Here is a 23,219-nt window from a genome sequence, read left to right on the forward strand (position 1 = left end):
CCCCATAGACACAAATATGATGATAAACACTATAAATAAAACTCATTATTCATTTCAAACATATACATCTATACAGATTTGTCATATATAAACTATAAAGTACCTCCAGGTATATCATCCCCAATTCTACTATCTTCATATAAGGGATTACCTTGAGAATCTTCATTAGCAGTGGCTAATTGTCTTAACATTATAGCAGGATGTTTACCTAATTCTTGTAATTCTTTAAATATAACCACTGGTTTTTCACCTAATTTTAAGATTCGTTCTTTATCTCCATAACAGATGACCAAGACATATTTCGACCAATCATCCCGAGGAATATGATGTCTTTTCATCGCTTGTTGTAAGATCTTAAGACATGAATCTTCAGTTGATGCTCGTAATTGTTTTAAGGGTTCGTTACTATGAGTAGCAGTTGTAGGAGTTGTAACTGTAGATGTTGTGGTGGCAGTAGGGGTATTAGACTGACTAGTAGTATTAGAAGAAGAGTTTGAGTTAGTTCCATTTATAAATGATGATTGAGCTTTTAAAGGAGGTTTTAAGGGTGCGGTTGTGGTTGTTGTTGATGCTGTATTTAAAGTTGAAGATGATTTAGTTTCTACTAATTTAGGTCTTACTTGAGGTTGAGATTGATTTTGTTCATTAGTTAAATCATGTAGATTACGATTAGATCCGCTATTTGATAGATTAACCACTTTAAAATCATGATTAGATGAAACTTTGGGAATAGTTTGTTGAATAACTTTACCTGTTCCCATTGATAAGATAGAACCAGAAGAAAATCGATTGGAATAGGTAGGACTTGGAATTGATGTTGTAGAAGTTGAGTTACTCACAGTTGTAGACGTGATATTATTTCCTGAATTTCCTGAACTTGGAGTTGATGAAGTTGATCTACTATTATTAGTTAATGCCGATGGAGAATTCACACTGTTACTTCTTGACATATTCATATTTCTTAAATTAGAAACATTCGATGCTGATATAGTTGAATCATCATTATTATTATTATTCCCTGCATCTAAATAATCCAAATTTGATGCTGGGCCAGGATCCAAGGTTGGAGTAGGTAATGGTTTAGAATCCTTTAATAATCTTATAACAGGAATTAAATCAGTCTTTAATTTAATGAAATTATCATTCAACTTTTTAAGATCTAGATTCAGATTAGGAGATTCGGCTGAATTTTCACCTGAATGAGATTGACGATTCAATGAAGCAATCTTCTTAATCATATCCTTGATTAAGACCGTTGATAATGTTAATGATTCTAATGATACATAATTATTATTGATATTGATATTATTCAAGTTATATTCTGGATCATTTAATGATTGAGGAGGGTTTTTAACATAATGATTTGTGATAAGTTCTCCAATTGCTTTTTTAATTAATAAACGAGTATGTAACTTCTGAATACCTAATTCTTTTAAATGTTCAGTAGTAATAAATGGTAATAATGATCCTTCTATATTATTATCTAAAAACGTTGTACTCATAGATCGTTGTTCATCACTGGGTAATACCGATAATATGTAACTTGATACTTGAGCTGGATCCCATTTCAAGAAGGATTCAGTTATGATGGGTGAACTCATGATATTGTTTGTTTATGTCTGTGTGTCAAACTCAATGAATTAAGCTTATGATTTGGATATGAATGCAAATTATCTCCACCGTTTTGTTTTCGTGATTAAGGTTCAAAAACACGATGTTATATCCCAGCTAGATCACCTTTATATAATAATTTAGAATCAATTGGAGCTGATTACTAAAAATAACTCGAGGATGAAGACAATGATTTGTTATAATAGGGAATGTAAAGTAAGCTATTAATGGTAATGATCCAAGTTACAAATGCAATTAATATAAATACAAAGTGATACAGTGAATGGGGAAGACAGAGTCTAACTTAATCAAATCTCAGATGGTCTTCACTTCTATGACAATTGCATAATCCTGTTGTAACAACAGTTGGTATAAACGATTTGTCACTAAATTTATGAATTGATTTCAGATCTCAGTGACAGACCCTCGTTAGATGTTTCAGGCGTAGCGGTTTTATTTTGTCTGTTTGTCTGTTTCTCACTAATTTGTTTGTTCAGTTTTTGTGTTCCCTGGTGAATTTTCAAGTGATACACTTGAGCTTATTATTATTGGAAGCTAGAATTGATTTATAGATCAAATTGTGATGGGTAACAATGAAGTAACCAGATCGTATCCAGACGGTAAGTAGTTGAAAAATTGATCATCAATTAGTTACTGTAATATGTTTAGCCCATACTATTTTTAGACATACTTTAACTACGACATACGACATTAATAATTTCTTATCAAAACAAGAAAAAACTATGGCGTTCCTAATTAGGCAATTGGCGTTTTAAATAATTTGACTGGGGTTGAATATGGTCTTGGTGTTCAAATACATGTATAAATCTTCGTCATAAGTTAATTCATACAAATAGATTCTAGTTTCCTCAATTGCTAGTAACAATGTCTGAACCTCCTAATTCGAAATACATTTTAGCAAATCCTCAAGTTGGTATCTTACATAATTATGGTCCTAATTTAACTGCATTTGAATTCACTTCAACTCCTGAAAAATTAGCTAATAACGTTTTATTATTCGTTGCTGGTCTTAATAATGGTTTATTAGACGTTCCTTATTTACCTAAATTAAGCGAAGCCATTAAGAAATTTGAATCAAATAATAATAATGAGAAATGGGTATTGATTCAAATCTTATTTACATCTTCTTATCAAGGTTGGGGTACTTCATCGTTAAAAAATGATACAAGAGATATTTCAAACCTTATAAAGTATTTAAAATCGGAAAAAGGTGGCAATAGAAAAAAAGTGGTCCTTATAGGCCATTCAACGGGTTGCCAAGACACAATTGAATATCTCACTAAGAAATCGTATGACTCAAAATTTGATCCAAAAACTACCATTGATGGTGGTATCTTACAAGCTCCAGTCTCCGATGTGGAAGGTTTACAGGTTGCATCAAAATTATCTCCATCAGAGTTTGCTAAAGTTGTTCAAGAAGTTTATGATGATTATATATCACAAAATAAACAGAATCATATCTTACCGGAAAGATTTAGACGTATTGCTTTCGGATCTCCGATAACTGCTTATAGATTCTATTCGTTAGCTCATCCAAGAGGCGATGATGATTATTTCTCCAGTTACTTAACAGCTGAGGATCATGCTTTATCATTTGGAAAGATTAAAACTCCTATATTAGTCTTATATGGATCTAAAGATGAATTTGTTCCCGAATATGTCAATCGACAACAATTAGTTGATTCATGGCAAAGGGCCACTGATGCAAAATACTGGTCCCCATTAAGTAAGGTTCTACAAGGTGCAACTCATAATATTGGACCTGGTTCAGATGAAACTTCAGTGGATGATTTTATAGAGACTGTATTCTCATTTCTTAAAACTATTTAGTTACTATCCTGTTCTACTTTATATACTTTAATTGATTTAACTAATCCATCATAATATTGTTTAAGACTTGGATCATCCGTCATTATTAAATCATAAGAGGTAGATATATCGATTTTACTTTTGAAATAACTTAAAAATCCTTTATCAACCTTTTTCGGGATAGCATTAACCGTTGGTAAATCTTTCTCAATAGGATCTAATCTGGCAATTAAAAATCTCGCCTGAGAATGATTGGTTTGTGTTATGACGTATTTAGGTATAAAAGGTCTTGGATTTTCATGTAAATCTTTATCGATAAACTCTAATGCTGGTAAGATACTCTTATCTCTGGTATCTAGTAAATAATCATTTTTAGAATGATGTAAATCCAATTTAGACTCATTGCCGTTAGTTATATAATACACAATGATATGAAATATGGTATCCATAATCAAAAATGTCTTTGATGGTAAATTCAAACATTTTGAATTCAACGCAATTTCCTCCGACTTATCGTCAACTTTGAATAACTTTGGTTGAATGGCATTAATCGATAATTTTTCATCCATTCTCATAAACCAACTATGATAATAAGCTGTTTCGTCAGGACTCGAATTAAAGATTCGTATTAATTGAGGATTCTTTCTTAAATTATATATCAAAGATGGAAGATCTTTAAAATTCTCATTTATTTCATAAATTTGCTGTAACATATAGTAGGGATTTGATTGTTCCTCCAATGACGAGTTCGCCTTTAATGATAAACCACCAAAGTTATGAAGTAATTTAATTATCACACTATCCATTAGATCAATCAAATTATCGAATTTATCATAACCTAAAGTAGTATTGATCTTGTTAATAAGTAATCGGGCCAATAAGACTGACCAACATTTCTGATTGAAACTTAACAAGACCTCTCTTTCCTTAAGTATATCACTTCTTTTTAAAATTATGGCTAAAGTAGTTGGTCTTTGAACAGTTGTAACTTTTAAAAACCACTTCTTCCTCACTATATCATAATAATTAACTTGAAATTGTACGAATACTTCTTTCGTCCCATTAGAAGTAATTTCCTTTGACGATTTTACCGTATTCATTTCAAAATATATCGCTAAAGTATCCCCACCACTTAACTCATTAAACTTCCACCTATTAGTAAAATTCTTTTTCTGTAAGGCACTGTCAAACTTAGTTAAAGTATCAGATATTTTCTCATGATAACTATTATAGAATTTTTCACCACTTTTATGATACGAAGATGGTAGCGCGTACCCACCGGTAAATATCATTCTTGAAATTTTTAAATTATTAGATGTTGTGATAGTTAAAGTATTTCTAAAAGTTTGATCTGATAAGTTTATAGCATTGTATAGACTTTGTTTGAACTGGTTGGAATTGAATGATTCAAAGAGATATATTTTTCCCATAGTATAACTGGATAACGACTTCATTTCATATATTCCTGTTTGATCTAACGAGCTTGAACATAAATCAACTGACCAAGTAGGATTGGTAGAGCTAAGTTCATAATCTGTAGTTTTAACTGAAGTTGAGTCGGCTATGTACCATGCATTTTCAAATGTTTGTCCACTTGCTATATATGCTAATGCTTGATAAAACTTCAGAGAAGGTAAGAAATTGGGAGCATTCAATTTTGAAATATCATTATGTGACCTTATAACTTCTTTAAGTTCGGGATTCACTATAGTTCCAGGGAAATTTGTACCTGCAACACTAGAGGCATATATGACCTTTCCCATAAAATATTTGAATGTGCATTGGGATAAAAGTAAGGATGTGATATAATGTGCCAATCCTGGTGATGCATCTGGTTTATAAGAAGTTATAACTTTTGGCTTAAGATTTTTGATATATGAAGAGATCTGGCTTCTTGTTTCATCATTTAGTTCAACAAGGATATTCTTCTGAACCAATTGGCTTTCTTGATAATCATTTTGAAGTGTTGACCTTGTTAATCCTATCCTTTCCAATACTTTATCGATTGTTGGCTTATCAAAAATTGATTTATATGCGGATTTGGCCTTGTGACCCTGTACAAAATTCTTGTTAAATGAATAACTTGTGGATCCTACTAAATCGTGAATATGAACAGTTTCTTCAAAAGTTACTAATCCAATGAGGTAGCCATTTGGTATTTGTTCTATACTGTGGATTAATGAATCGATCAATGTCTGAAACACTTCATCTTGAACATCATCTAAATGAGCAAACACATCAATGATGAATACAAAAGTAAAGGGTAAATTTTCTTGAACTTTTTCATTAATATTCTCAGGTAATTCATATTCGATCGTAGTTGATTTGCTTCTTAATTGTGGGGGCCATTCTGAGTCACTTTCAGCTTGATCAGGTATCTTAAAATCAGGGGGTAAAAATGTCCTTTTCTGGCACATTTGACACCACCACATATTATTCGCTCTATCCACTTTTATGAAGGGATTCATATAATTCTTGCATGTTGTACATTGTATGGGAAACTGTGTCAGAGATACTTGGCTTTCTAACAATGGCTGATAAAGACATCCTAAAGGAGTTGATAACTGTGAGGCTTCGAGACGAGTGGAGGGAAATAAGTTCCAATTGAATGTGACGCCATCTCTTTGTTCCAGATCATGGAATAGGTTAACCATATTAGAACATATGCTATGTTGTATCAAATTTCTATAGGATTTAGAGATCTTATCATCATCTTTATATTAGGTTTAGAGATCTTGAAATTGAAAAATTTAGTCGTGTAAAAGTACGAAAATTGTCTGTTATCGCTACTTTCTTTTGTGTAGCGGTTCACGGCGAAGTCCGTCAGAAGTTAGATCTGATAAAAGATAATCGTTAAACGTTATCTATGTTCTAGTATAAACATAGATAGTTAGCTGATATAGAATTATGGTTGTAGATAGTCATGTTTAGAATCATGGGTCAAAAATATTTTAGCGTTTCATGAATATTTCGGCTCGGGTCACATTGAAATTGATTCACATTTGTATAATCAACTGCTTTATAAATGTCAAATGCTTCTATTATATAAAACAAAGCATGTGTGGAGAAGAAAGAACATTTCCCAACATGAAGATAACGAATTTAGTTAGGATATTCTGACAACATATTCGTCATATATATACCATGTTGCCTATTTAATTGAATATTTAGACAATTGACACAATTAACTACAATATTAAAGGTGTTTAATACTAATTAAAATTGCGGATAATCTATTATTACTAATCATTTCCTATTTTGTCAATAGTACCGAATCTCATTATAGACGTTTATAAAGTCTAAATTGTGATATGCTAAAGATTACAAGTGGAGTATACAGAGATACTGTGGTTCCAGCCACAATTGCGAAATGATCTAATGAAAGCGAAAAATGCAGCACTTTTTCATAGCAGCCATATTATGTGTATATCCCTTTAACAATTCAGATCAATTTGTATAAAAAGGCAGCACTGGTATGATAAATAATGTAGATTTGAATTGTTATTTCTGTATCCAATAGCTTATTTAATAGCAATACAACTAATCAATTAGTCAAAATGGCCCCAGTTCGTTACACCAGAGCACCAAATGTCTACAGTAGAGTTCAATATGAAAATGAAGAAGATGGTTTATTAACCGTTGCTAAAGAACTTACTGCTCAATCTACCTATCCAGAATATTTACCAACTTGGAATAAAAAAGAAAAGTATGAACCATTAAAGTTCTACGAACATCATGATGTTGGTTTAAAAGCTGATCCAAGCTTCCCAAACTTATTACCAAAGGGAACTGCTACCACCAAGAACATTACTCCAAAATTAGGTGTTGAAGTTAAAGGTATTCAAATTTCCGAATTAAATGATTCTGGAAAAGATGAATTAGCCTTATTAGTTGCTCAAAAAGGTTTAGTTGTTTTCAGAGATCAAGATATTGCTTCCAAAGGTCCTGAATTTTCTGTTGAATTTGGTAGATACTTTGGTCCATTACATATTCACCCAACTTCTGGTGCTCCAAGAACCGCAGCAGAATTACATGTTGTGTACAGACGTCCAGATGCCAAAAATCTTTTTGAAAACAGAACCAACTTAATTCAATGGCACTCAGATGTTTCTTATGAATTACAACCACCAGGTACCACCTTTTTCACTGTTGTTGAAGGACCAGAATCCGGTGGTGATACTCTTTTTGCTGATGCTGCTGAAGCTTACAACCGTTTATCACCAGCTTTCCAAAAGAGATTAGAAGGTTTACATGCTCTTCACTCTGGTGTTGAACAAGCTAACTTCTCCAAGAGAGGAGGTGGTGTTGTTAAGAGAGAACCAGTCCAAAACATCCATCCTCTTATTAGAACTCACCCAGTTACTGGTCAAAAATCTATTTATGTTAACTCTGGTTTCACTAGAAAGATTGTTGAATTAAAAGAAGAAGAATCAGAATACTTATTAAACTTCTTATATGATCACATTAACAATTCTCATGATTTACAAGCTAGAGCTAACTGGTTACCAGGTACCGTTGCTGTTTGGGATAACAGAAGAGTTAACCATTCTGCTGTTTTAGATTGGGATACTAGTGCTACTCGTTTAGCTTACAGAATCACTCCAACTGCTGAAAGACCAGTTTATGACTTAAAGGATTTAAACACTCCAGATGTAAGCAAGCCTTATGTTGGTGCTGATTACACTCCAAGTGATTAAACTTTCTTTACTGTGTAGAGATTTGATTCTTCCTCTTTTTACTATTTATCTTTACTGTGTAGAGATACATCTATATTCAAATAAAATATTTTTCTTATTTCTTATTTAAACTTGTAGATTACAGGATGATCGGCATTCTTAACAAAAGCACAAGTACCTAAATCTTGCCTAACTATTTCAGCTTCAGGGCTGATATCAAAATCAAAAATATCCATAGGGATTCCCAATGTAGTACAGGCGTTTGGTACATCAACGATACCTGCGATATGTCCTTCAATTGGAGCACTGGACAATAATAGGTAAATCTGATAATCATTATAACCGAAACGTCTAAGGTACTCAATTGCTCTAATACAAGCTTGTCTATACGCAGTAGTTGCATCTAAATATTGTTGTTCTCCTGTTTCAGTTACAGAGAATCCTTCAAAGGTAATATAACGAGAAGGACCATAATTATTTGGTACATCTCCAGGGATGAATATTGGAGATTTCAAAGCCAATTTTTCAATACCATTTGGTATAATAGAAAATTTTAAGGTTATGACACCAGCCATTTCTATAGCTCCGCAAAAGGAGATTTCACCATCACCTTGTGAAAAATGTAAATCACCAACTGAAAATTTGGCTCCTTCAACATAAACCGGAAAATAACACTTGGAACCTCTAGATAAATTCTTGATATCACAATTTCCACCATGTTCAGGTCTGCCTGGAATAGTTCTTGCCCCTTCTTTTGCAATCTTTTCAATTATCGCTTTATCTGAAGCCTTACCTGCATGTGAATTAATTGGTTCAGGAAGATTAGCGACGGAGGTATCATGATTATGTTGAATACTAGCCTTTAAACTTCCTTCACGAGAATTCCATTCTTTTAAAATTCCAGCTGATGGTGCAGTACCCATGATTCCTGGATGGATCAAACCAGTAAATTTGACATTAGGAAGATGTCTTGAGGTTGCATGAATTCCTTCAAGATCAAAGATTGCTTTTGCTGCTTCTGGATAAAATCCATCTAAAAATCCACCACCATTCAGTTTATGAAATATACCACAATAGCCCCAAGGTTGTCTCTCTAATGGTTGTACGTCTTTAATTTCAACAACAAGACAATCACCGGGCTTTGCACCTTCAATATTGAATGGACCAGAAAGATAATGAATTCTGGTCAAATCGACATCTTTAATATCATTTGCATCGTCAGTATTGACAATTTGATTTCCAGTCCAATCTAAACATTCAATTTTGACTGTTTCACCTACTTTAATAGTTTCAGTGAAAGGAACATCAGGATGCCATCTATTGTGGACTTGGGGTTGAGCATCCCCAGGCTTTGATAAATCAACCTTTGTAACGTAACGAATTGGTTCAATTGGCATAGTGAAAACTGAATTCTAAAGCTATAGATTCCAATACTTTTCAAAAAAAAATAGAAGATATTCAAAACTAATGGAAATTTCATGGAATTTTTATAGTTTAATTACAGAGGGCTTTGGTCTTATCGGCAAAATTGATTCGTTACTTCACCCACGTCGTGCAAAATAGTCGGGGTTCCTTATCATTTGCATTAAATTATGCGCCTTCCTAATTCGGAAAGCGTTTGGAACAATGGCGTTGTAATATTTCAAAAAAATAAGACCATTCTGCTGTGAAAATTGGAGGAGATTTACACTACTAAATACTGTTTATCTCAAAACAATTAGTTAATTACATTAAGATTCATTTTCAATGTTAATAAGAAAGAGTTTTAATTAAAAACTTCTCTCAATAATTTCTCTGGTTTTTTGTGTAGAATTAGTAATTTTTTTATAGTATTTATAACAACAGACAGAGCTCTAGAATTGCTCTGAAAAAAGAAGAACTAAGCATAAATTTGCTTAAACACCATCACCATGGCTATTATTGAATCTTGATACAGTTTTAACATGTTATTAAAATAAAATGGCTAAAACTAAACGAATTTATAAAGAATTTCAAATCACGTGCAAATCAACACGTGATAATTATACGCTACCATTAATCGGTCAAATTTTTTGTCAGAAATATCCGATATAGTGTAACGGCTAGCACGGTTCGCTTTCACCGAGCAGACCCGGGTTCGACTCCCGGTATCGGAAATTTGTTTTTTTTGCTCTTTCTCTATTAAAAATTGATCACGTGAAAACCTTAAAAAAATCTGAGATGCACATCTCTGGTTTAAATTTTTTTTCACTATTTGTATTCTACATAATAGAATTATAAGAATCATAAGAGGTTTAATAAATAAGAAACAATGGCTCCACAACAATCAAAGACAGCTAAACGAAATAAGACTCAGAATAAGACTCGTTCTATAGAGTCCGAAGTTTTCTCCGACTCCAAGGCTAGAAATTTACTTGCATCACAACCTAACTTAACTCAAAAATCAAAAGTCAGAAAGTTATCTAAATCAGCCGTAAAGAAACAACAAAGACAGGTGAGATTATACGGTGCCAAGAACGGTAAAGAATATAGTGAATCACAACTAGATATCCCAACCTTAAATACTGCCATTGTGCCTGGTGTTAAAGCTAAAAGAGGTAAAAAGGGAAAGAAGTTTGTTGCTGATAATGATTCGTTAACATTAAACAGATTAGTCAGAAGTATTAATGATAAATATGATCAAGTGAATGAAAGTAAATTAGAAAAATCAAGACGTTTAGAAGAATTAAGAGAATTAAAGAGAAAAGAGTTGGAAAGAAAAGAACAACAAAAGATAGATAAACTCGAAGGTAAGAAAGACGAATTGAAAAGTAAAGCTTCAGTTGCTAGAATAAATAGAAGAAAGAATGCTAAAGCAAGAAGAGCTGACGAAGAAAGTGAAGCAAGTGAACCAAAGAAGAGAAAGAAGGGAGTTTCATTCGCTTAGATTTATTATTTAACTTTGCATATTTTATTTCATCAGTCTACACATGTTTTCAGTTCTTTGTATAATTATTAGATTAATATATATATTTTCTATCCCCGACTATGTACATGATATCTTTTTATTTACGTATTTAATAAGAAATACTACGAGTTCTTCTTCTTTCTTGTGCTTTTCTTTTGTAATAGGCTGCAAATAATATTCCTGCAAGACTACCTCCAAGATGAGCTGCGTAATCATAGGAACCCCACCTCATAACAACACCGGCTGCATTCCAAGCAACGGAACCTAAGAAAGCAATCCAAGCTCCTCCAGGAATTGGGATGAAAAAGAATGCAACTGGAGCATGAGGAAATAAAAATGAAAAAGCTCCAAAGATACTGAAAATTGCACCAGAAGCACCTAATGAACCAACTGCTAAGGAACTTCTCATTAAAATTGGCACAGCCAATGATACAAATGAAGAGATCACAGCAGAATTAAGATATAAGACAGCAAATACAGAAGTACCTAAGGTTGCACATAAAGAAGTACCGAATGACTGAAGTACAAACATATTAATGAATAAATGCATGAAACTTTGATGAGAAAAAGCAGATCCCAACATAGACAAGCTACTTGATATACCATCCTTTTGTAATAAAGCATAACGATTCAAATATTTCCAAGCACCTGGAACTTTCCATAATAAAAAGACAATACCATTAATTGCAAGTAAAGCAGTAATGAAGGCCTCTGGTCGTTTTCTAAAGTAGGACAAAGGTGTATATTGGAATAAATACGGAGTTGCAACAACAGTACCGATGCAAAACAAAGCTGTAAATAAAGCTGGAAGTTTTAATTTATCCCAAGGAGAGTTCTTTAAATTATAGTATTTATTATACTTTGACCACGAGTTGTTCCTGGAAGCATTTCTTGACAGCTGTATAAATGTTTTCCTGGTAATTGAAATGAATTTAAACTCTTTGAATGGATTAGGACCCATCGATGAATGTAATACTTTAAAGTTATTTGTAGACTTTAAAATCTTTAAATTGGATGAAAGATAATTCACATTTCCTGGTGGCGAACGGAGACCACTCTTGAAACTATGCGATAACGACGTAATGTTAGCATTAGAGTAAAACATACTCTTGCCAATCGATATTGGTCTTATTACTTTGAAATTGAACATCGTTGATAGCTCAGAATTCAATAGTGAAATGATATAAACGATTTGTGTATCTATTAAAGTATCTACAAATTTTTTTGGTATGTACCACATATATAATGCAAAAAAAAAGATTAAAGTCGATGCAACAAAACTAAGTTAAAGACTCAAAATCTTGATCTTCTTTACCTTCTAAATCTATTTTACCTTTTCCTGACAATCTAGCAGCCGCTATGTCCCTTGTAGCCATTTGTTTTCTAGCTTTCTTTGTCATCTTTTCTATTTCAGCTTCAACATCATCGGATTCTTGTTCTGCATATTGCATAACTAATCTTCTACCTAATAAATGTACACCAGATAATTGATCAATGGCATTTTCTGCTTCCTTTAATAAGTTAAATTCAACAAAGGCAAAACCTCTAGCAGATTTGTCAAATTTCTTAGGAACTCTACAGGACTTTAATTGACCGAAAGCACCAAATAATTCCAAAAGATCTTTTCTGGAAGCTTCGAATGGTAAATTCTTGATAATAATTTTGGTTGATTTCTTTGCCTTATCGACTTTGGAACTGTTGTTAGTAGATGATTGTCTGTTAGATAATTTCAATTGTAACTTGTGTCCATCCAATACATTACCATCTAAAGTTGAAATAGCAATATTGGCTTGCTCCTTGGTCTTAAATTCAACGAATCCAAAACCCATACTTAATACACCACCAGCATTCTTTGGATCTGGTTTAGTTTTAACTGTGGCAACCACAAAACCGGGCAATGATGCAAATACTTCAGTTAATTGTTGAGAAGTAGAAGTAAAGTTCAAGTTCTTGACAAAGACAGAAACAGTAGGACCATCAGTAGTGGTTTCATCATTTTCTTCTTCATTTGTAGCTGAAGTTTCCATAATATCTTTAGCAGTAACTTTTGCTTCCACAGCAGGCTTTTCGGTAGTGACTTCGGAACCGACACTTTCATTTTCAGTTGGTTCACGGATAAACAATTCTTTAGGACCCTTTTCCAAATATAATATACTCTTTTTGAATCTTCTGTAAGCTAACTTTGTGAATGCGGATCTAGCATTTGGGATATCACGGAATTCAACGATAGCGATAGTACCCGAGGGAGGCATTATTATTCTTTTCAATTGGCCGTATTGAGAAAACATTTCTCCTATTTCTTCAACAGTAGTTCCAAACGGAAAATTCTTGATCAATATTATCTTATCGTCTCTTTCTTTCTTATCGAACGATGTCAAGTCAATACCTCTTTCTTCAAAAAACTTTCTCACGTTACCAATAACATGGGCTTCTGCTAATGCTTGTTTAACAGCAGAGTTTGAATTTTGAGGATCTATTAACTGTGATTTAGATATCCCCATAGAAGAAGCAACCGAATCCAAAACAGCATCAGTGTTCATATATAATGAGTTCCAACTGAATTGACTTTTGGAAGCTTGATCTTTTCTTTTCAATTCACGTTGTTTTTTTAATGGTAAATTTTTTAATTGAAATTCATCCATTCTATGATCTTTTTTATTATCGGCACCCAAAATATGTAACAAACGACCTTGAAAGATTTCCTTATCTAAAGAGTTATAAGCTGATAAAGCATCATCATTGTTAGAAAATTGAACATACACGAAACCTTTGGATTTACCAGTACGTGTATCGATAGCTATATGTACTTCCTCAAGATCTCCATATTTTTCAAATAAACCTCGGAAATCTTGTTCCGTAGATTCATAAGAAATGTTTCTGATAAAAAGACGACCAGTTTCAGAAATCTTTTTAGAAATCTTTTCTTCTGAAGTTTCTTCCACAATTGGAGTTGATGATTTTTCTTTCTTCTGTATAACTTTTGATGATGTCTCTTCTTTTGCTTCTTCTTCAACAGATTTTCCTTGATTTTCTGCATTGTCTCTCATATACACACGTCTTGATTTCAACCAATCAAGATCTGAAGCATTGGCATCATTATGAATGCTTGGCTCTTGAACTTCTTTGGAATCAGTTTCCAAGTCTTTCAAACTAACCATTTGTTCATCATCACTAGCTTCATCATCTCCATTCTTGCCAAAGGCTTCATATTCATCATCACTTTCAGCTTCGACAGCCTTAGCAGTTTCAAACGCACTATCAGTGATAGTACTTGATTCAATACCACCATCTTGTCTTGCCAAAGCTTCTTCTAAGTCTTTAGCTGATGGACCTCCTTTACCATCTGCTATGGTATCATTAGCCCAGGACTTTACTTGACTCGAAGGTTTCATAACTTCAATAAATTCTTTTAATTTTTCATTTTTATCTATTTCATCCGCAAGGGTTGACTTATGTGTTTTGGTTCTTTTTGTTTTACGGTCCTCTTCTTCTTGTACCAATCTTTCTTCTTGTTCTCTCAACCTTATTTCATCCAATTTCCTCTTTTCTTTAAACGATAATGGGACATTTGGATCAGAAAATGTTTTAGCCAACTCTACATCTATTCTAGATGTATCAATGAACGACTTGTTAAAAAATCTGACTGCCTTTTCAGCATCATCCATTGATCTGTATCCAATGAATGCAAATCTTCTTGATTCTCCATTTCTCTTTTTCATTAATTTAACATCGGTAACATTTCCTTGTTTTGAAAAATGATCCTTCAACTTATCCTCAGTCAAGTACTGCGGAAGCCCTCTAACAATCAATCTAGACATTATATGGTTTATGTGGTTGGTGTAATGCTTGACAGATGAACTACTTCAATAATAAAGAATAAAATAAAATAAAAATAAAAAAAATATAAAAAAAATCAGATGAGCCGCACGCAGAGAAAGAATCAGGGCCGCTACCAAATAGTAAAAATTTATTTGAATGTTTCTATATATCGCGAACCTTGAAATAAAACGAATTATTAAATACTACTTCTACTCGAATTAAGCTAAACCAATATATGTTAATCATAAATCATGGAATTAAGCAAGCATATAGGTTTTCAGGTTGAAAATGATATTAGTTTGTGGGAGACAGTCGTTAGAGCCAAGGCAATATTCACTCTTTTAGTATTGGCGGGATATTTATTCTTCTACCACTTCATATCAATCTTCTGCTCCATGATTCACTATGCCTTTCCAGAGACATCAGATGAAATAAAAAGAATATTTGCTTCCAGCTTTTGGAACTTGTGTATTTACTGTTTAGTAAGTGTTACCCTGATGCTTTAACAAAGTTCAAAACTAACCATACTAGACGCTTAATGACTTCCAATTTAAAGTTTCTGGTGATGAATTAGACCCCGATTCAGCAATACTTCTAAGTAATCATTTATCATTAGCGGATCATTTCGTAATGGCTTATTTAGCAAATTACTCTATAAAGAAAACAAATTCAACAAATTTAGAGAATAGAATTAGGTTACCAAGGATTAATTTCTTTTCGTGGTTTACTATTTGGCGGCTTCCAACATTACGAATATTCTTCAATATGGCAAAGTGTGATGAGAATTGGGAGCTTGATGAATCTATTCTTGAGGTTGTATTTTCTGAAGTTTTACATAGTAAGACTCCTGAATGGTTGGTTTTATTCCCAGAAGTGAATATATTAACTGAAGGAAACCTTTTGTTACAAAAACAACAAAGTGAAAGATTATGTTTACCTGTACTCAACAACTTACTATATCCAAGATTTTCAGGAATTTTTAACGTGGTTACGGCAATTAACAAGAAGAATAGTTTTAAATTTACTAAGATTTATGACATAACCATATTGTACCAAAGAGAAGGTTGTGTAGAGAACATATTTAGAGCACCAACATTGGTCGAAACTTTTGCTTCATCATCTTCACCCATCACTGTTCATATCATTGTTAAGGCAAGGTTTCTATCAAGATTACCCTCCAAACGAGCAAAGCTAGAAAGATACATTGAACATGCATGGATTGACAAAGATAAACAATTGGCTCAATTAAAAGAGAAACAAACATTTGAAATACAAAACTCACAGGCTACAAAGAATTGCAATTCTCCACTTTATTCAGCAATCTAAATTATATATTTTCCTCCATATTACTAATTCTCCTGTATTTTACTTATTGGTAAGCTATAGATTCTTGAGTTTTGAAGCTCATCTCTTTGAATTCTATAGAAATGATCAGTGAATCTTCCACCATTTATATGAGTCAAAAAGTTCTCATCATGAGTGATAATAATTAATTGAAAATTCAGTTGAGATTTTCTATACTCAATAATATTATTGAGGGCTTCTGCTAATGAAATTGCATTATCTGAATCTAAATTAGTTGTTGGTTCATCCAAAGCAATGATACCACAATTGACACCAAAACATTCGGCTAATGCTAAACGAATAAGAATACTTGCAAGGACTTTTTGTCCTGCAGAGCATCTGCCCCTCATGTCAAGTTCATTGGCATCTTTGTACATAACCACTCTATAATTATATGATCTATTACCTTTAGCCTGTAAATTTACATCACTCTTAATTGCTATTGATGCTATATCCGTACCTTTGTAAGTTTGAGACCATAATTCACCCAATAGTCTATTAATATCTTCCATTTTTATACTATGATACTTCATTATAGCATTATCAAGAGCTTTGGAATACGTCTGAATATCATTGGATACTAACAAATTGGTCTGTAATTTAATCCATTCTTCGTGATAATTTTCGTTAATACTTTTATATTCAGTTTTTAACTCTTTCTGAAGACTCTTTGCTTGATCTTTTATTTGTTTCACTTCTCCAACTTTTCCAGCATGGGCAGAAGTCAACTCAGTTATTTCTTGTCTTAACTGTCTTGACTTTTCTTGATATTCAAGCTTCTTTGTGTTAGCATCCTTTATATCTAAAGCCGTCAATTGATCATTTGTATCTCCTAGTTGACTCAATTGACTTCTGTAGTCAATATTAGCTATGATGTTATGCTCTATACGGGAAGAACCACTAACTTCTTTCTCAAGTGTCTTGATTTGTTCTTGTTTAGCTTCAATATCCGTCCCTAACTTATTTCGCACGTTTGTAATCTGTAAGATCTCCTCTGCATTATTCTTTAATCTTTCTAAATCATTCTGTTCGTAATCCTTTATAGAATTATTTAAACTGTTAAATGAGTTAAGTAACTTCAATTTACTATCTAAATCGGATTGGTTTTCACTTATCACTGAGTTTTTTTCCTTAATGAAGTCATCAATTTCCTTTTGCTTAGTTAATCTTGTCGTATTTAACTGAGTCAAAGTTTCATTTATTGTCGCTTGTTGCTCTTCAAGTTTTTCGTATTGGGCTTGATATTCTTCGACTCTCTTTTTTAAGTTGGTAATCTCAATTAAGCTTCTTTCAAGGTTACTCAAGTTTAATTTCATATCTTTCACTTTATTTTCTAATCGTTGCAATTCTTTGCTGAATTCATTTCTCTTTTCGGTATCATCATCTATGATGACTCGAAGTTTCTTGATCTCATCCGATTTATTACGTTGTAGTTTTTGAAGTTCTGATATTGAGAGAATTTCCGTTCCAAATTCACCAACCTCGTCTTCAAGCAAAGCAACTTGCAGCCTGAGATCAGAAATTTCTTTACTGGATCTATCAAGCTCTACCACATGACTTTTTAATTCATTTAACTTTTCAATTCTCGAGTATATATCGTTATATTTAATTGTATCATCTGAATTCTGACGTTCCAATTCCTGAAGTTTCTGTTGAATAGCCTTACTTTCTTCATTTAAAGAACCAATTATACCCTTTACACTATTGTAAGATAAGATATCGGAGTTAATAGATTTCATACCATCTAATTCTTCCTTTATTTCTTTAGCTTGTACTTCAATTTCTTTAATCTTATCTTCATTGACACTATTTTGAAGTTCAGTTACGAATTTAGCCAACCCTTCACCTTCAAATGATCTCTTACATAACAAACAATTCTTTTCCACTTGCGCAATTTTAATGGCAGTTATGTTAAATTGCTTGGTGACTTCTGCAGTGTTGACATCTTCAATGACATTTTGATAACTTTCTTCCAAATCTTCTAAAATACCATTATACACATCAATTTCATCTTTGGCTATTACTGTTGTTATCCGTTGCTCGAGTGATGCAAGCTTTGTATTATGATTCTTAAGAGACTCTTCTACTGACTTCATTGTGGCTCTAGCTGTTTCTAACTTCTTCGAGGACTCAGCCTTCTTAAGATTTTGATCCTGTAATTGACTTTGAAATAAACTTGAAGCCTTTTCAAAATTCTCCTTAGCAGTTGAAATAGATAACTCATTTCCAGTTATTTCTTCAAATGGCACAGCATATCTTGAAACAATCTTGGATTGAACTTTACTTTTTGACGTAATTGAATCAGTTATAAATGAAATTTTAGAACGAATATCGGAATGCTCATTACTCTTAGCTACCTTTTTAGACAATTCTTCTAATTCAAAATCTAGTTTAGAAAGTTGTGCTTTATTGTTGGATATTTTAGATTCCAAATCCTTTCCTTCATTAGTTTTCTTTTTATCAGCATGTTCTTTTACAGCTGTCTCTAATTCTTCCCGTTTTGAATTAAGTTGGTCTTGGTCCACTTCTGCTTCATCAATTTTGCGACCGTACAGTGATAATTCAGCTTTTACAGATTCCATATCCTTTGCACAGTATCTTAAATGCTGGTCTTCCCTAGTAATGGAATCTACCACTTGTTGTAAATCATTCTTTTTGAGGTTTTCATTTTTCTTGAACTCACTTAAGAGTGTATCCATATTGGCTTTGGCTTCCTTGTGATTTTTATCTACCAACTTACCGAAGTTCGTCATGTCTGATTGAACATCGGCAAGGACAGAATAATTGAAATCATCAGCGTTAGTATTTATAAGATCCTTCATACTTTTCAAATTAGATTTATAATCTTCTTCCTTTGATTTAAGCGACCCTTCTAACCTGATTAACGCGTTATATTTCTGAGTCTCATCTTCTAATTTCTTATTCAAACTAGAGAGTTCATCATTCAATTGATCGATTAACAATTGTTTGTCTTTCACTATTTTACTGAAGTTTGCTTGCTTACCTAATAATTCATCATGTGAATCATCTAATATCTCAATTGAATTCTTTATTCTGTCTATCTGTTCTTCCAATGTCATTTTCTTAACCTTCAATACCTCAAAATCACTTAATGTTTTCTGGAATTCTTGATTGGATGCAAATAATTGCTCTGCTTCACGTTCTTTCTGTTCAATCTTAATATTTATATCACTGATTTGTTCTGCAAATTCATCAACAGATTCATTCATTTGGGATAATTTATCCTGAACTTTTTTAGCTCTATCTTTATCTATTTTAAGATGTTTAACACTCTGTTCAATCAATTTGATATCAGTAGTCATATCCTTTTTGATTATCTTCAAACTATCTAACACTTTAGTAAACTTGGATGCTTCAAATATATCATCAAACCTCTTTTTCAATACAGAAGCTTCACTCAATGGCCACAACATATCATCTTGATGACAGAATATAACATAATCTAGAACAGCCTTAGATGCTCCAAGGTATATAGGTGTTTGTGAATCAAGTTCTGCATTCTTAGTGGAGATACTGATCTTATTACCTTTATCAACAGTAGCCAATTGACCTTCCAAAGTTTTGAAAGTATTTGTAGTAACTCCTCTTGATTGCTTTCTTGTCAATTGAACGGTTCTAGTAGTGATCATTGATTTACCATTAGCATTCCTAAACGCCAACTTTATCTGTCCTGATACTGATGATCTACCCGATAGACTTGGATCATTAACAAATGCTCCACCTTTAGAATTTGGTGGTAAATCACCTGTAGTTGCATATTTTAAACATTCAATAATTGTAGTTTTACCACAACCATTCTGACCCCATATTAAAGTCAATGGGAATCCAAATTGAATTGTTTCCTCATGCTCTGGTTCAAAGGATCGAATTCCTTTAATTGAAAGCTTAAATAGACTTGACATTTGTTGCTGCTAAAAGGTCTATTATAGAGATAAGTTTAAAGTTTGATCTGAATTTTTCAATACGCGATTATATTTTTTTTGGTTTGCAAAATATACCTATTTTTATTATTTTTAGAATTCTATAAACTAAATTATGATTTACATAAATCTATTTAAGATGGGTTTGGGACAATTCATTAGCAATATCATCCACTTCAGAATCTTTATCTTCAACGCTGACACCAGATAATTCAATTTCTAATTCTTCTAAATCAAGATCTTCATCTAATGTATCTTCTTCATCTTCGTCATCATCATCTTCGTCTTCTTCATCACTGTCGAGTTCTTCTAATTCATCAAGTTCATCTAATTCACCAAATCCTCTTTCTTCAAAGATAGCATTGATCTTTTCAATATATTCTGAATCTTCTTCAAATCTATTACCATTTAATTCTAACACTTTTAAGTTTGGTAATTTCTTTTCAATGACTTGTACTAAAAGTTCTAATGAATCAGATTCTAATTCATTATATTGGAATTTCAAAGATGTTAACTTTGGTTTAACAGTACCTTTAAGTAAGGCTTCAACTACAGCCAAGGAACCCTTATTTTTCAATAAAGCATCATTAAGATTCAATTCAACCAAATGTTCCCAAGCATTGATGGAAGCAGCTAATTTTAAAGCCCCTTTTGAAGTGATGGTATTATCTTGTAAGTCTAATACTTGTAATTTGGTGTTTTTGGTTAAAGCCTTTTCAACCAATTTAGAAATACCAGCAGGTCTAATACCATTTTGATATAATCTAACTATTTCTAAATCCTTATGATTTCTTAACCCCACCGATAAATAATTTATAGATCCATTTTCCAATCTATTTCTACCACAGACAAATGTTTTCAAGGATGGTTTCTTAGCTGCTAATTTAGCTTTTGATAATTTATATAATGACCCTCCAATTCTAGCACCGGCAAATGGTCCCATACCATTGTTGGAAAGAATCAAATGTTCAATGGAAACAGCCTTGGCAAGAAACACTTCAATTGGATCAATGGTTTGTAAACCAAATGCATTATCACTTAAATCTAAATATTTCAAATTTGGTAACTTTAACAAAGCAGGTAATAAATATTCCAATGAATCAGGTATTTCAGTATTTAATCTACCAGTGTATAAATCGGAGAAGTTTATTTCCACAATAGTATCTTTATGTTTGATTAAAAGCCCTTCACTAAGAGCTTTTGATGCTTCAATACCAATGGTATTACCGGAGAAATCAATCTTGGTAACCTTTGGTAACTTGTTTAATTCTTCAATATAAGATTCAATATCCTTACTAGAATTAAATTTGATTTGCTTACCAGCAATAGAATATGTGGTTTCGGGAGTCACACCCAATTCAACCTTAACAGATGCCATAATAGATTAGTTTTGAATATATCCAATGGAGTAACAGTTGAAAGGTTTCAGTTGTAATTAACGATGATATTTTTTTTTGGATCCACAAACGAATCAAAAAAAATTAATCACGTTTTAAATCACATGACTACATTTTAACCAAATCAAAGTTCAACAAACAAAATTTTTTTTCATTGAGAAGAAATTGATCAAACTGAAGGCCAAAATATAACTGGATTAAGACCAAATAGAAATATAATATATAAAACCATAATGTCAGGAAGATTTGCTGCTCCAGAACCTAAGGAAGAATCCACTTTTGAACAAATCAAAAAGGCTCCAATTTTCGCTGTTGCTGTTAATGCCACTTTATTTGGATTAGGAGTATTATTCATCCAATCTCCATTGATGGATATGTTAGTTCCACAATTATAAGTGTGTTGTGAGTGGAATGCTTGCCATGAATGAGTTTTAACCCTTTAATGATTTGTTTATAATAAAAGTCCAGCTTTGAGATGGTTGATAGTTTTGAAATGGTAAAGTGGGATGAATTGAATTGAAGATAGAAGGATGGCATATGATGGAATACAGGTCATGACCATTTTTTTTGAATGAATTGATAGCTTGATGGATTGTAGTGGTAATGGTCGTTACTGTATCGTTATTAATGATATTCTTAGTAATTATTCCCGTTTCAACTCATCACTAATTTCATTTCTATTTAGTTTGCTTCATTCAATTTATTTACTTGTTTTGTTTGACATCACTGTCTAAGTTGTTATTTTAATCTAATTTGTATATATATTTTCAATCTTTTTAATAAAGACATCTTACCTTAGTTTGAAATCGTTGTAGAAATGCTTCCACAAGTCGTGTAGAAGTGAGGTTGGGTTTGAGACGGATATACTTGTAGTAAACACAATAGATAAATTATTGATAGGATACAAATTCTGCCTTCCTATTGAGATTAAAATCCTACGAAATGCGATTGTACAAAGGTAGAATACTTAGGAAATAGCCAAGGTTTAGCTTCAATAATGTACACCTACATTAGTACTATTATTATGTTGATTGCAAAATCCGCAAAATTCTAAAAATGAACGCTGTAACTAAAAATAATGCGAACAGGTACCACTACAATAATTGCAAAATTAGTACTACCATTATTGAATGGAATAAACTGATTACAAACCGTTTGCAGACGACAATTAACTCCGTCATGATGAATAGAGTTGAATGTCATATGCTTTAGTTTTCGGATATCTAATTATAATTCACTCTAAGTTGACGGGATAAGAATGAATGATTTATCAATCAGAGTAACAACAATATGCCATACCATTAAGGTACCAATATTAAAGTTATTTATATTATAGAAAGAAATCTGACCATTTCATAAACCTTCTGATTATTTTTAACTAGACATGGTAACTATATTACAACTATGATGTCAAATGCTAAAACTTTGTTACAGTTTATCATTTATTGTAGACCATCCCACCTGCATATAACATTTATTTATCATGTGAATTCTATATTTCCTTCCTTGTAGACAAGGAGGGGTGAAATTTTGTTATTTTCAGTTTTCATTACAGCGCGAGAAAAGCTTCACCGATACCCCACAGATCAGCATCATCATAATGGCCGCAATTTGGATTTTTCATAAGCTATTGAATTATTACCGTTAGTTTCATTTGATCGATTACAGGTTTTGG

The 23,219-nt window shown here is 32.4% G+C and overlaps 11 protein-coding genes and 1 non-coding gene across 12 annotated transcripts; 6 read left to right on the forward strand and 6 right to left on the reverse strand. All coding sequences in view use genetic code 12, as the record gives it.

The window, feature by feature from the left end:
• Positions 1-92: 92 nt before the first annotated feature.
• On the reverse strand, positions 93-1,601 carry STE50 (Ste50p; the record flags this gene model as incomplete). The annotated part of the gene is made up of 1 exon (XM_064906169.1): positions 93-1,601. The coding sequence occupies one exon, from the start codon at positions 1,599-1,601 to the stop codon at positions 93-95; it is 1,509 nt and encodes a 502-aa protein (XP_064761617.1).
• A 661-nt stretch (positions 1,602-2,262) lies between these two features.
• DFJ63DRAFT_338592 (uncharacterized protein) lies at positions 2,263-3,430 on the forward strand (the record flags this gene model as incomplete). The annotated part of the gene is made up of 2 exons (XM_064908681.1): positions 2,263-3,363; positions 3,416-3,430. Exons 1-2 carry the CDS (start codon positions 2,497-2,499, stop codon positions 3,428-3,430), a joined length of 882 nt encoding a protein of 293 aa, XP_064761618.1. The 5' UTR covers positions 2,263-2,496.
• Positions 3,298-6,547, reverse strand: DFJ63DRAFT_152254 (uncharacterized protein). Its single transcript, XM_064903552.1, has one exon. It carries the CDS (start codon positions 6,093-6,095, stop codon positions 3,459-3,461), a length of 2,637 nt encoding a protein of 878 aa, XP_064761619.1. The 5' UTR covers positions 6,096-6,547; the 3' UTR covers positions 3,298-3,458.
• Positions 6,548-8,189, forward strand: DFJ63DRAFT_152255 (uncharacterized protein). Its single transcript, XM_064903553.1, has one exon. It carries the CDS (start codon positions 6,999-7,001, stop codon positions 8,136-8,138), a length of 1,140 nt encoding a protein of 379 aa, XP_064761620.1. The 5' UTR covers positions 6,548-6,998; the 3' UTR covers positions 8,139-8,189.
• Positions 8,190-8,239: 50 nt separating this feature from the next.
• Positions 8,240-9,514, reverse strand: DFJ63DRAFT_287011 (uncharacterized protein; the record flags this gene model as incomplete). The annotated part of the gene is made up of 1 exon (XM_064905028.1): positions 8,240-9,514. The coding sequence occupies one exon, from the start codon at positions 9,512-9,514 to the stop codon at positions 8,240-8,242; it is 1,275 nt and encodes a 424-aa protein (XP_064761621.1).
• A 666-nt stretch (positions 9,515-10,180) lies between these two features.
• DFJ63DRAFT_t84 lies at positions 10,181-10,252 on the forward strand. The gene has a single exon. It is a non-coding gene; the product is annotated as a tRNA-Glu (tRNA).
• Positions 10,196-11,077, forward strand: DFJ63DRAFT_319141 (uncharacterized protein). Its single transcript, XM_064907022.1, has one exon. The coding sequence runs from the start codon at positions 10,408-10,410 to the stop codon at positions 11,020-11,022; it is 615 nt and encodes a 204-aa protein (XP_064761622.1). The 5' UTR covers positions 10,196-10,407; the 3' UTR covers positions 11,023-11,077.
• DFJ63DRAFT_319142 (rhomboid protease) lies at positions 11,078-12,225 on the reverse strand. Its single transcript, XM_064907023.1, has one exon. It carries the CDS (start codon positions 12,191-12,193, stop codon positions 11,153-11,155), a length of 1,041 nt encoding a protein of 346 aa, XP_064761623.1. The 5' UTR covers positions 12,194-12,225; the 3' UTR covers positions 11,078-11,152.
• A 98-nt stretch (positions 12,226-12,323) lies between these two features.
• DFJ63DRAFT_313415 (RNA-binding ribosome biosynthesis protein) lies at positions 12,324-14,861 on the reverse strand (the record flags this gene model as incomplete). Its single annotated transcript, XM_064906170.1, has 1 exon — positions 12,324-14,861. The coding sequence occupies one exon, from the start codon at positions 14,859-14,861 to the stop codon at positions 12,324-12,326; it is 2,538 nt and encodes an 845-aa protein (XP_064761624.1).
• A 205-nt stretch (positions 14,862-15,066) lies between these two features.
• On the forward strand, positions 15,067-16,200 carry DFJ63DRAFT_152573 (uncharacterized protein). Its single transcript, XM_064903557.1, has 2 exons — positions 15,067-15,344; positions 15,394-16,200. Exons 1-2 carry the CDS (start codon positions 15,114-15,116, stop codon positions 16,186-16,188), a joined length of 1,026 nt encoding a protein of 341 aa, XP_064761625.1. The 5' UTR covers positions 15,067-15,113; the 3' UTR covers positions 16,189-16,200.
• Positions 16,201-20,206: 4,006 nt separating this feature from the next.
• On the reverse strand, positions 20,207-21,689 carry RNA1 (GTPase-activating protein). Its single transcript, XM_064903556.1, has one exon. It carries the CDS (start codon positions 21,523-21,525, stop codon positions 20,278-20,280), a length of 1,248 nt encoding a protein of 415 aa, XP_064761626.1. The 5' UTR covers positions 21,526-21,689; the 3' UTR covers positions 20,207-20,277.
• A 31-nt stretch (positions 21,690-21,720) lies between these two features.
• On the forward strand, positions 21,721-22,064 carry TOM6 (Tom6p; the record flags this gene model as incomplete). Its single annotated transcript, XM_064908735.1, has 2 exons — positions 21,721-21,924; positions 22,020-22,064. The coding sequence occupies exons 1-2, from the start codon at positions 21,778-21,780 to the stop codon at positions 22,062-22,064; spliced, it is 192 nt and encodes a 63-aa protein (XP_064761627.1). The 5' UTR covers positions 21,721-21,777.
• Between the last annotated feature and the right edge of the window lie 1,155 nt (positions 22,065-23,219).

The sequence above is a fragment of the Scheffersomyces coipomensis genome, assembly GCF_036884675.1.
Source record: "Scheffersomyces coipomensis strain NRRL Y-17651 chromosome Unknown DFJ63scaffold_4, whole genome shotgun sequence".
NCBI lineage: Eukaryota > Fungi > Ascomycota > Pichiomycetes > Serinales > Debaryomycetaceae > Scheffersomyces > Scheffersomyces coipomensis.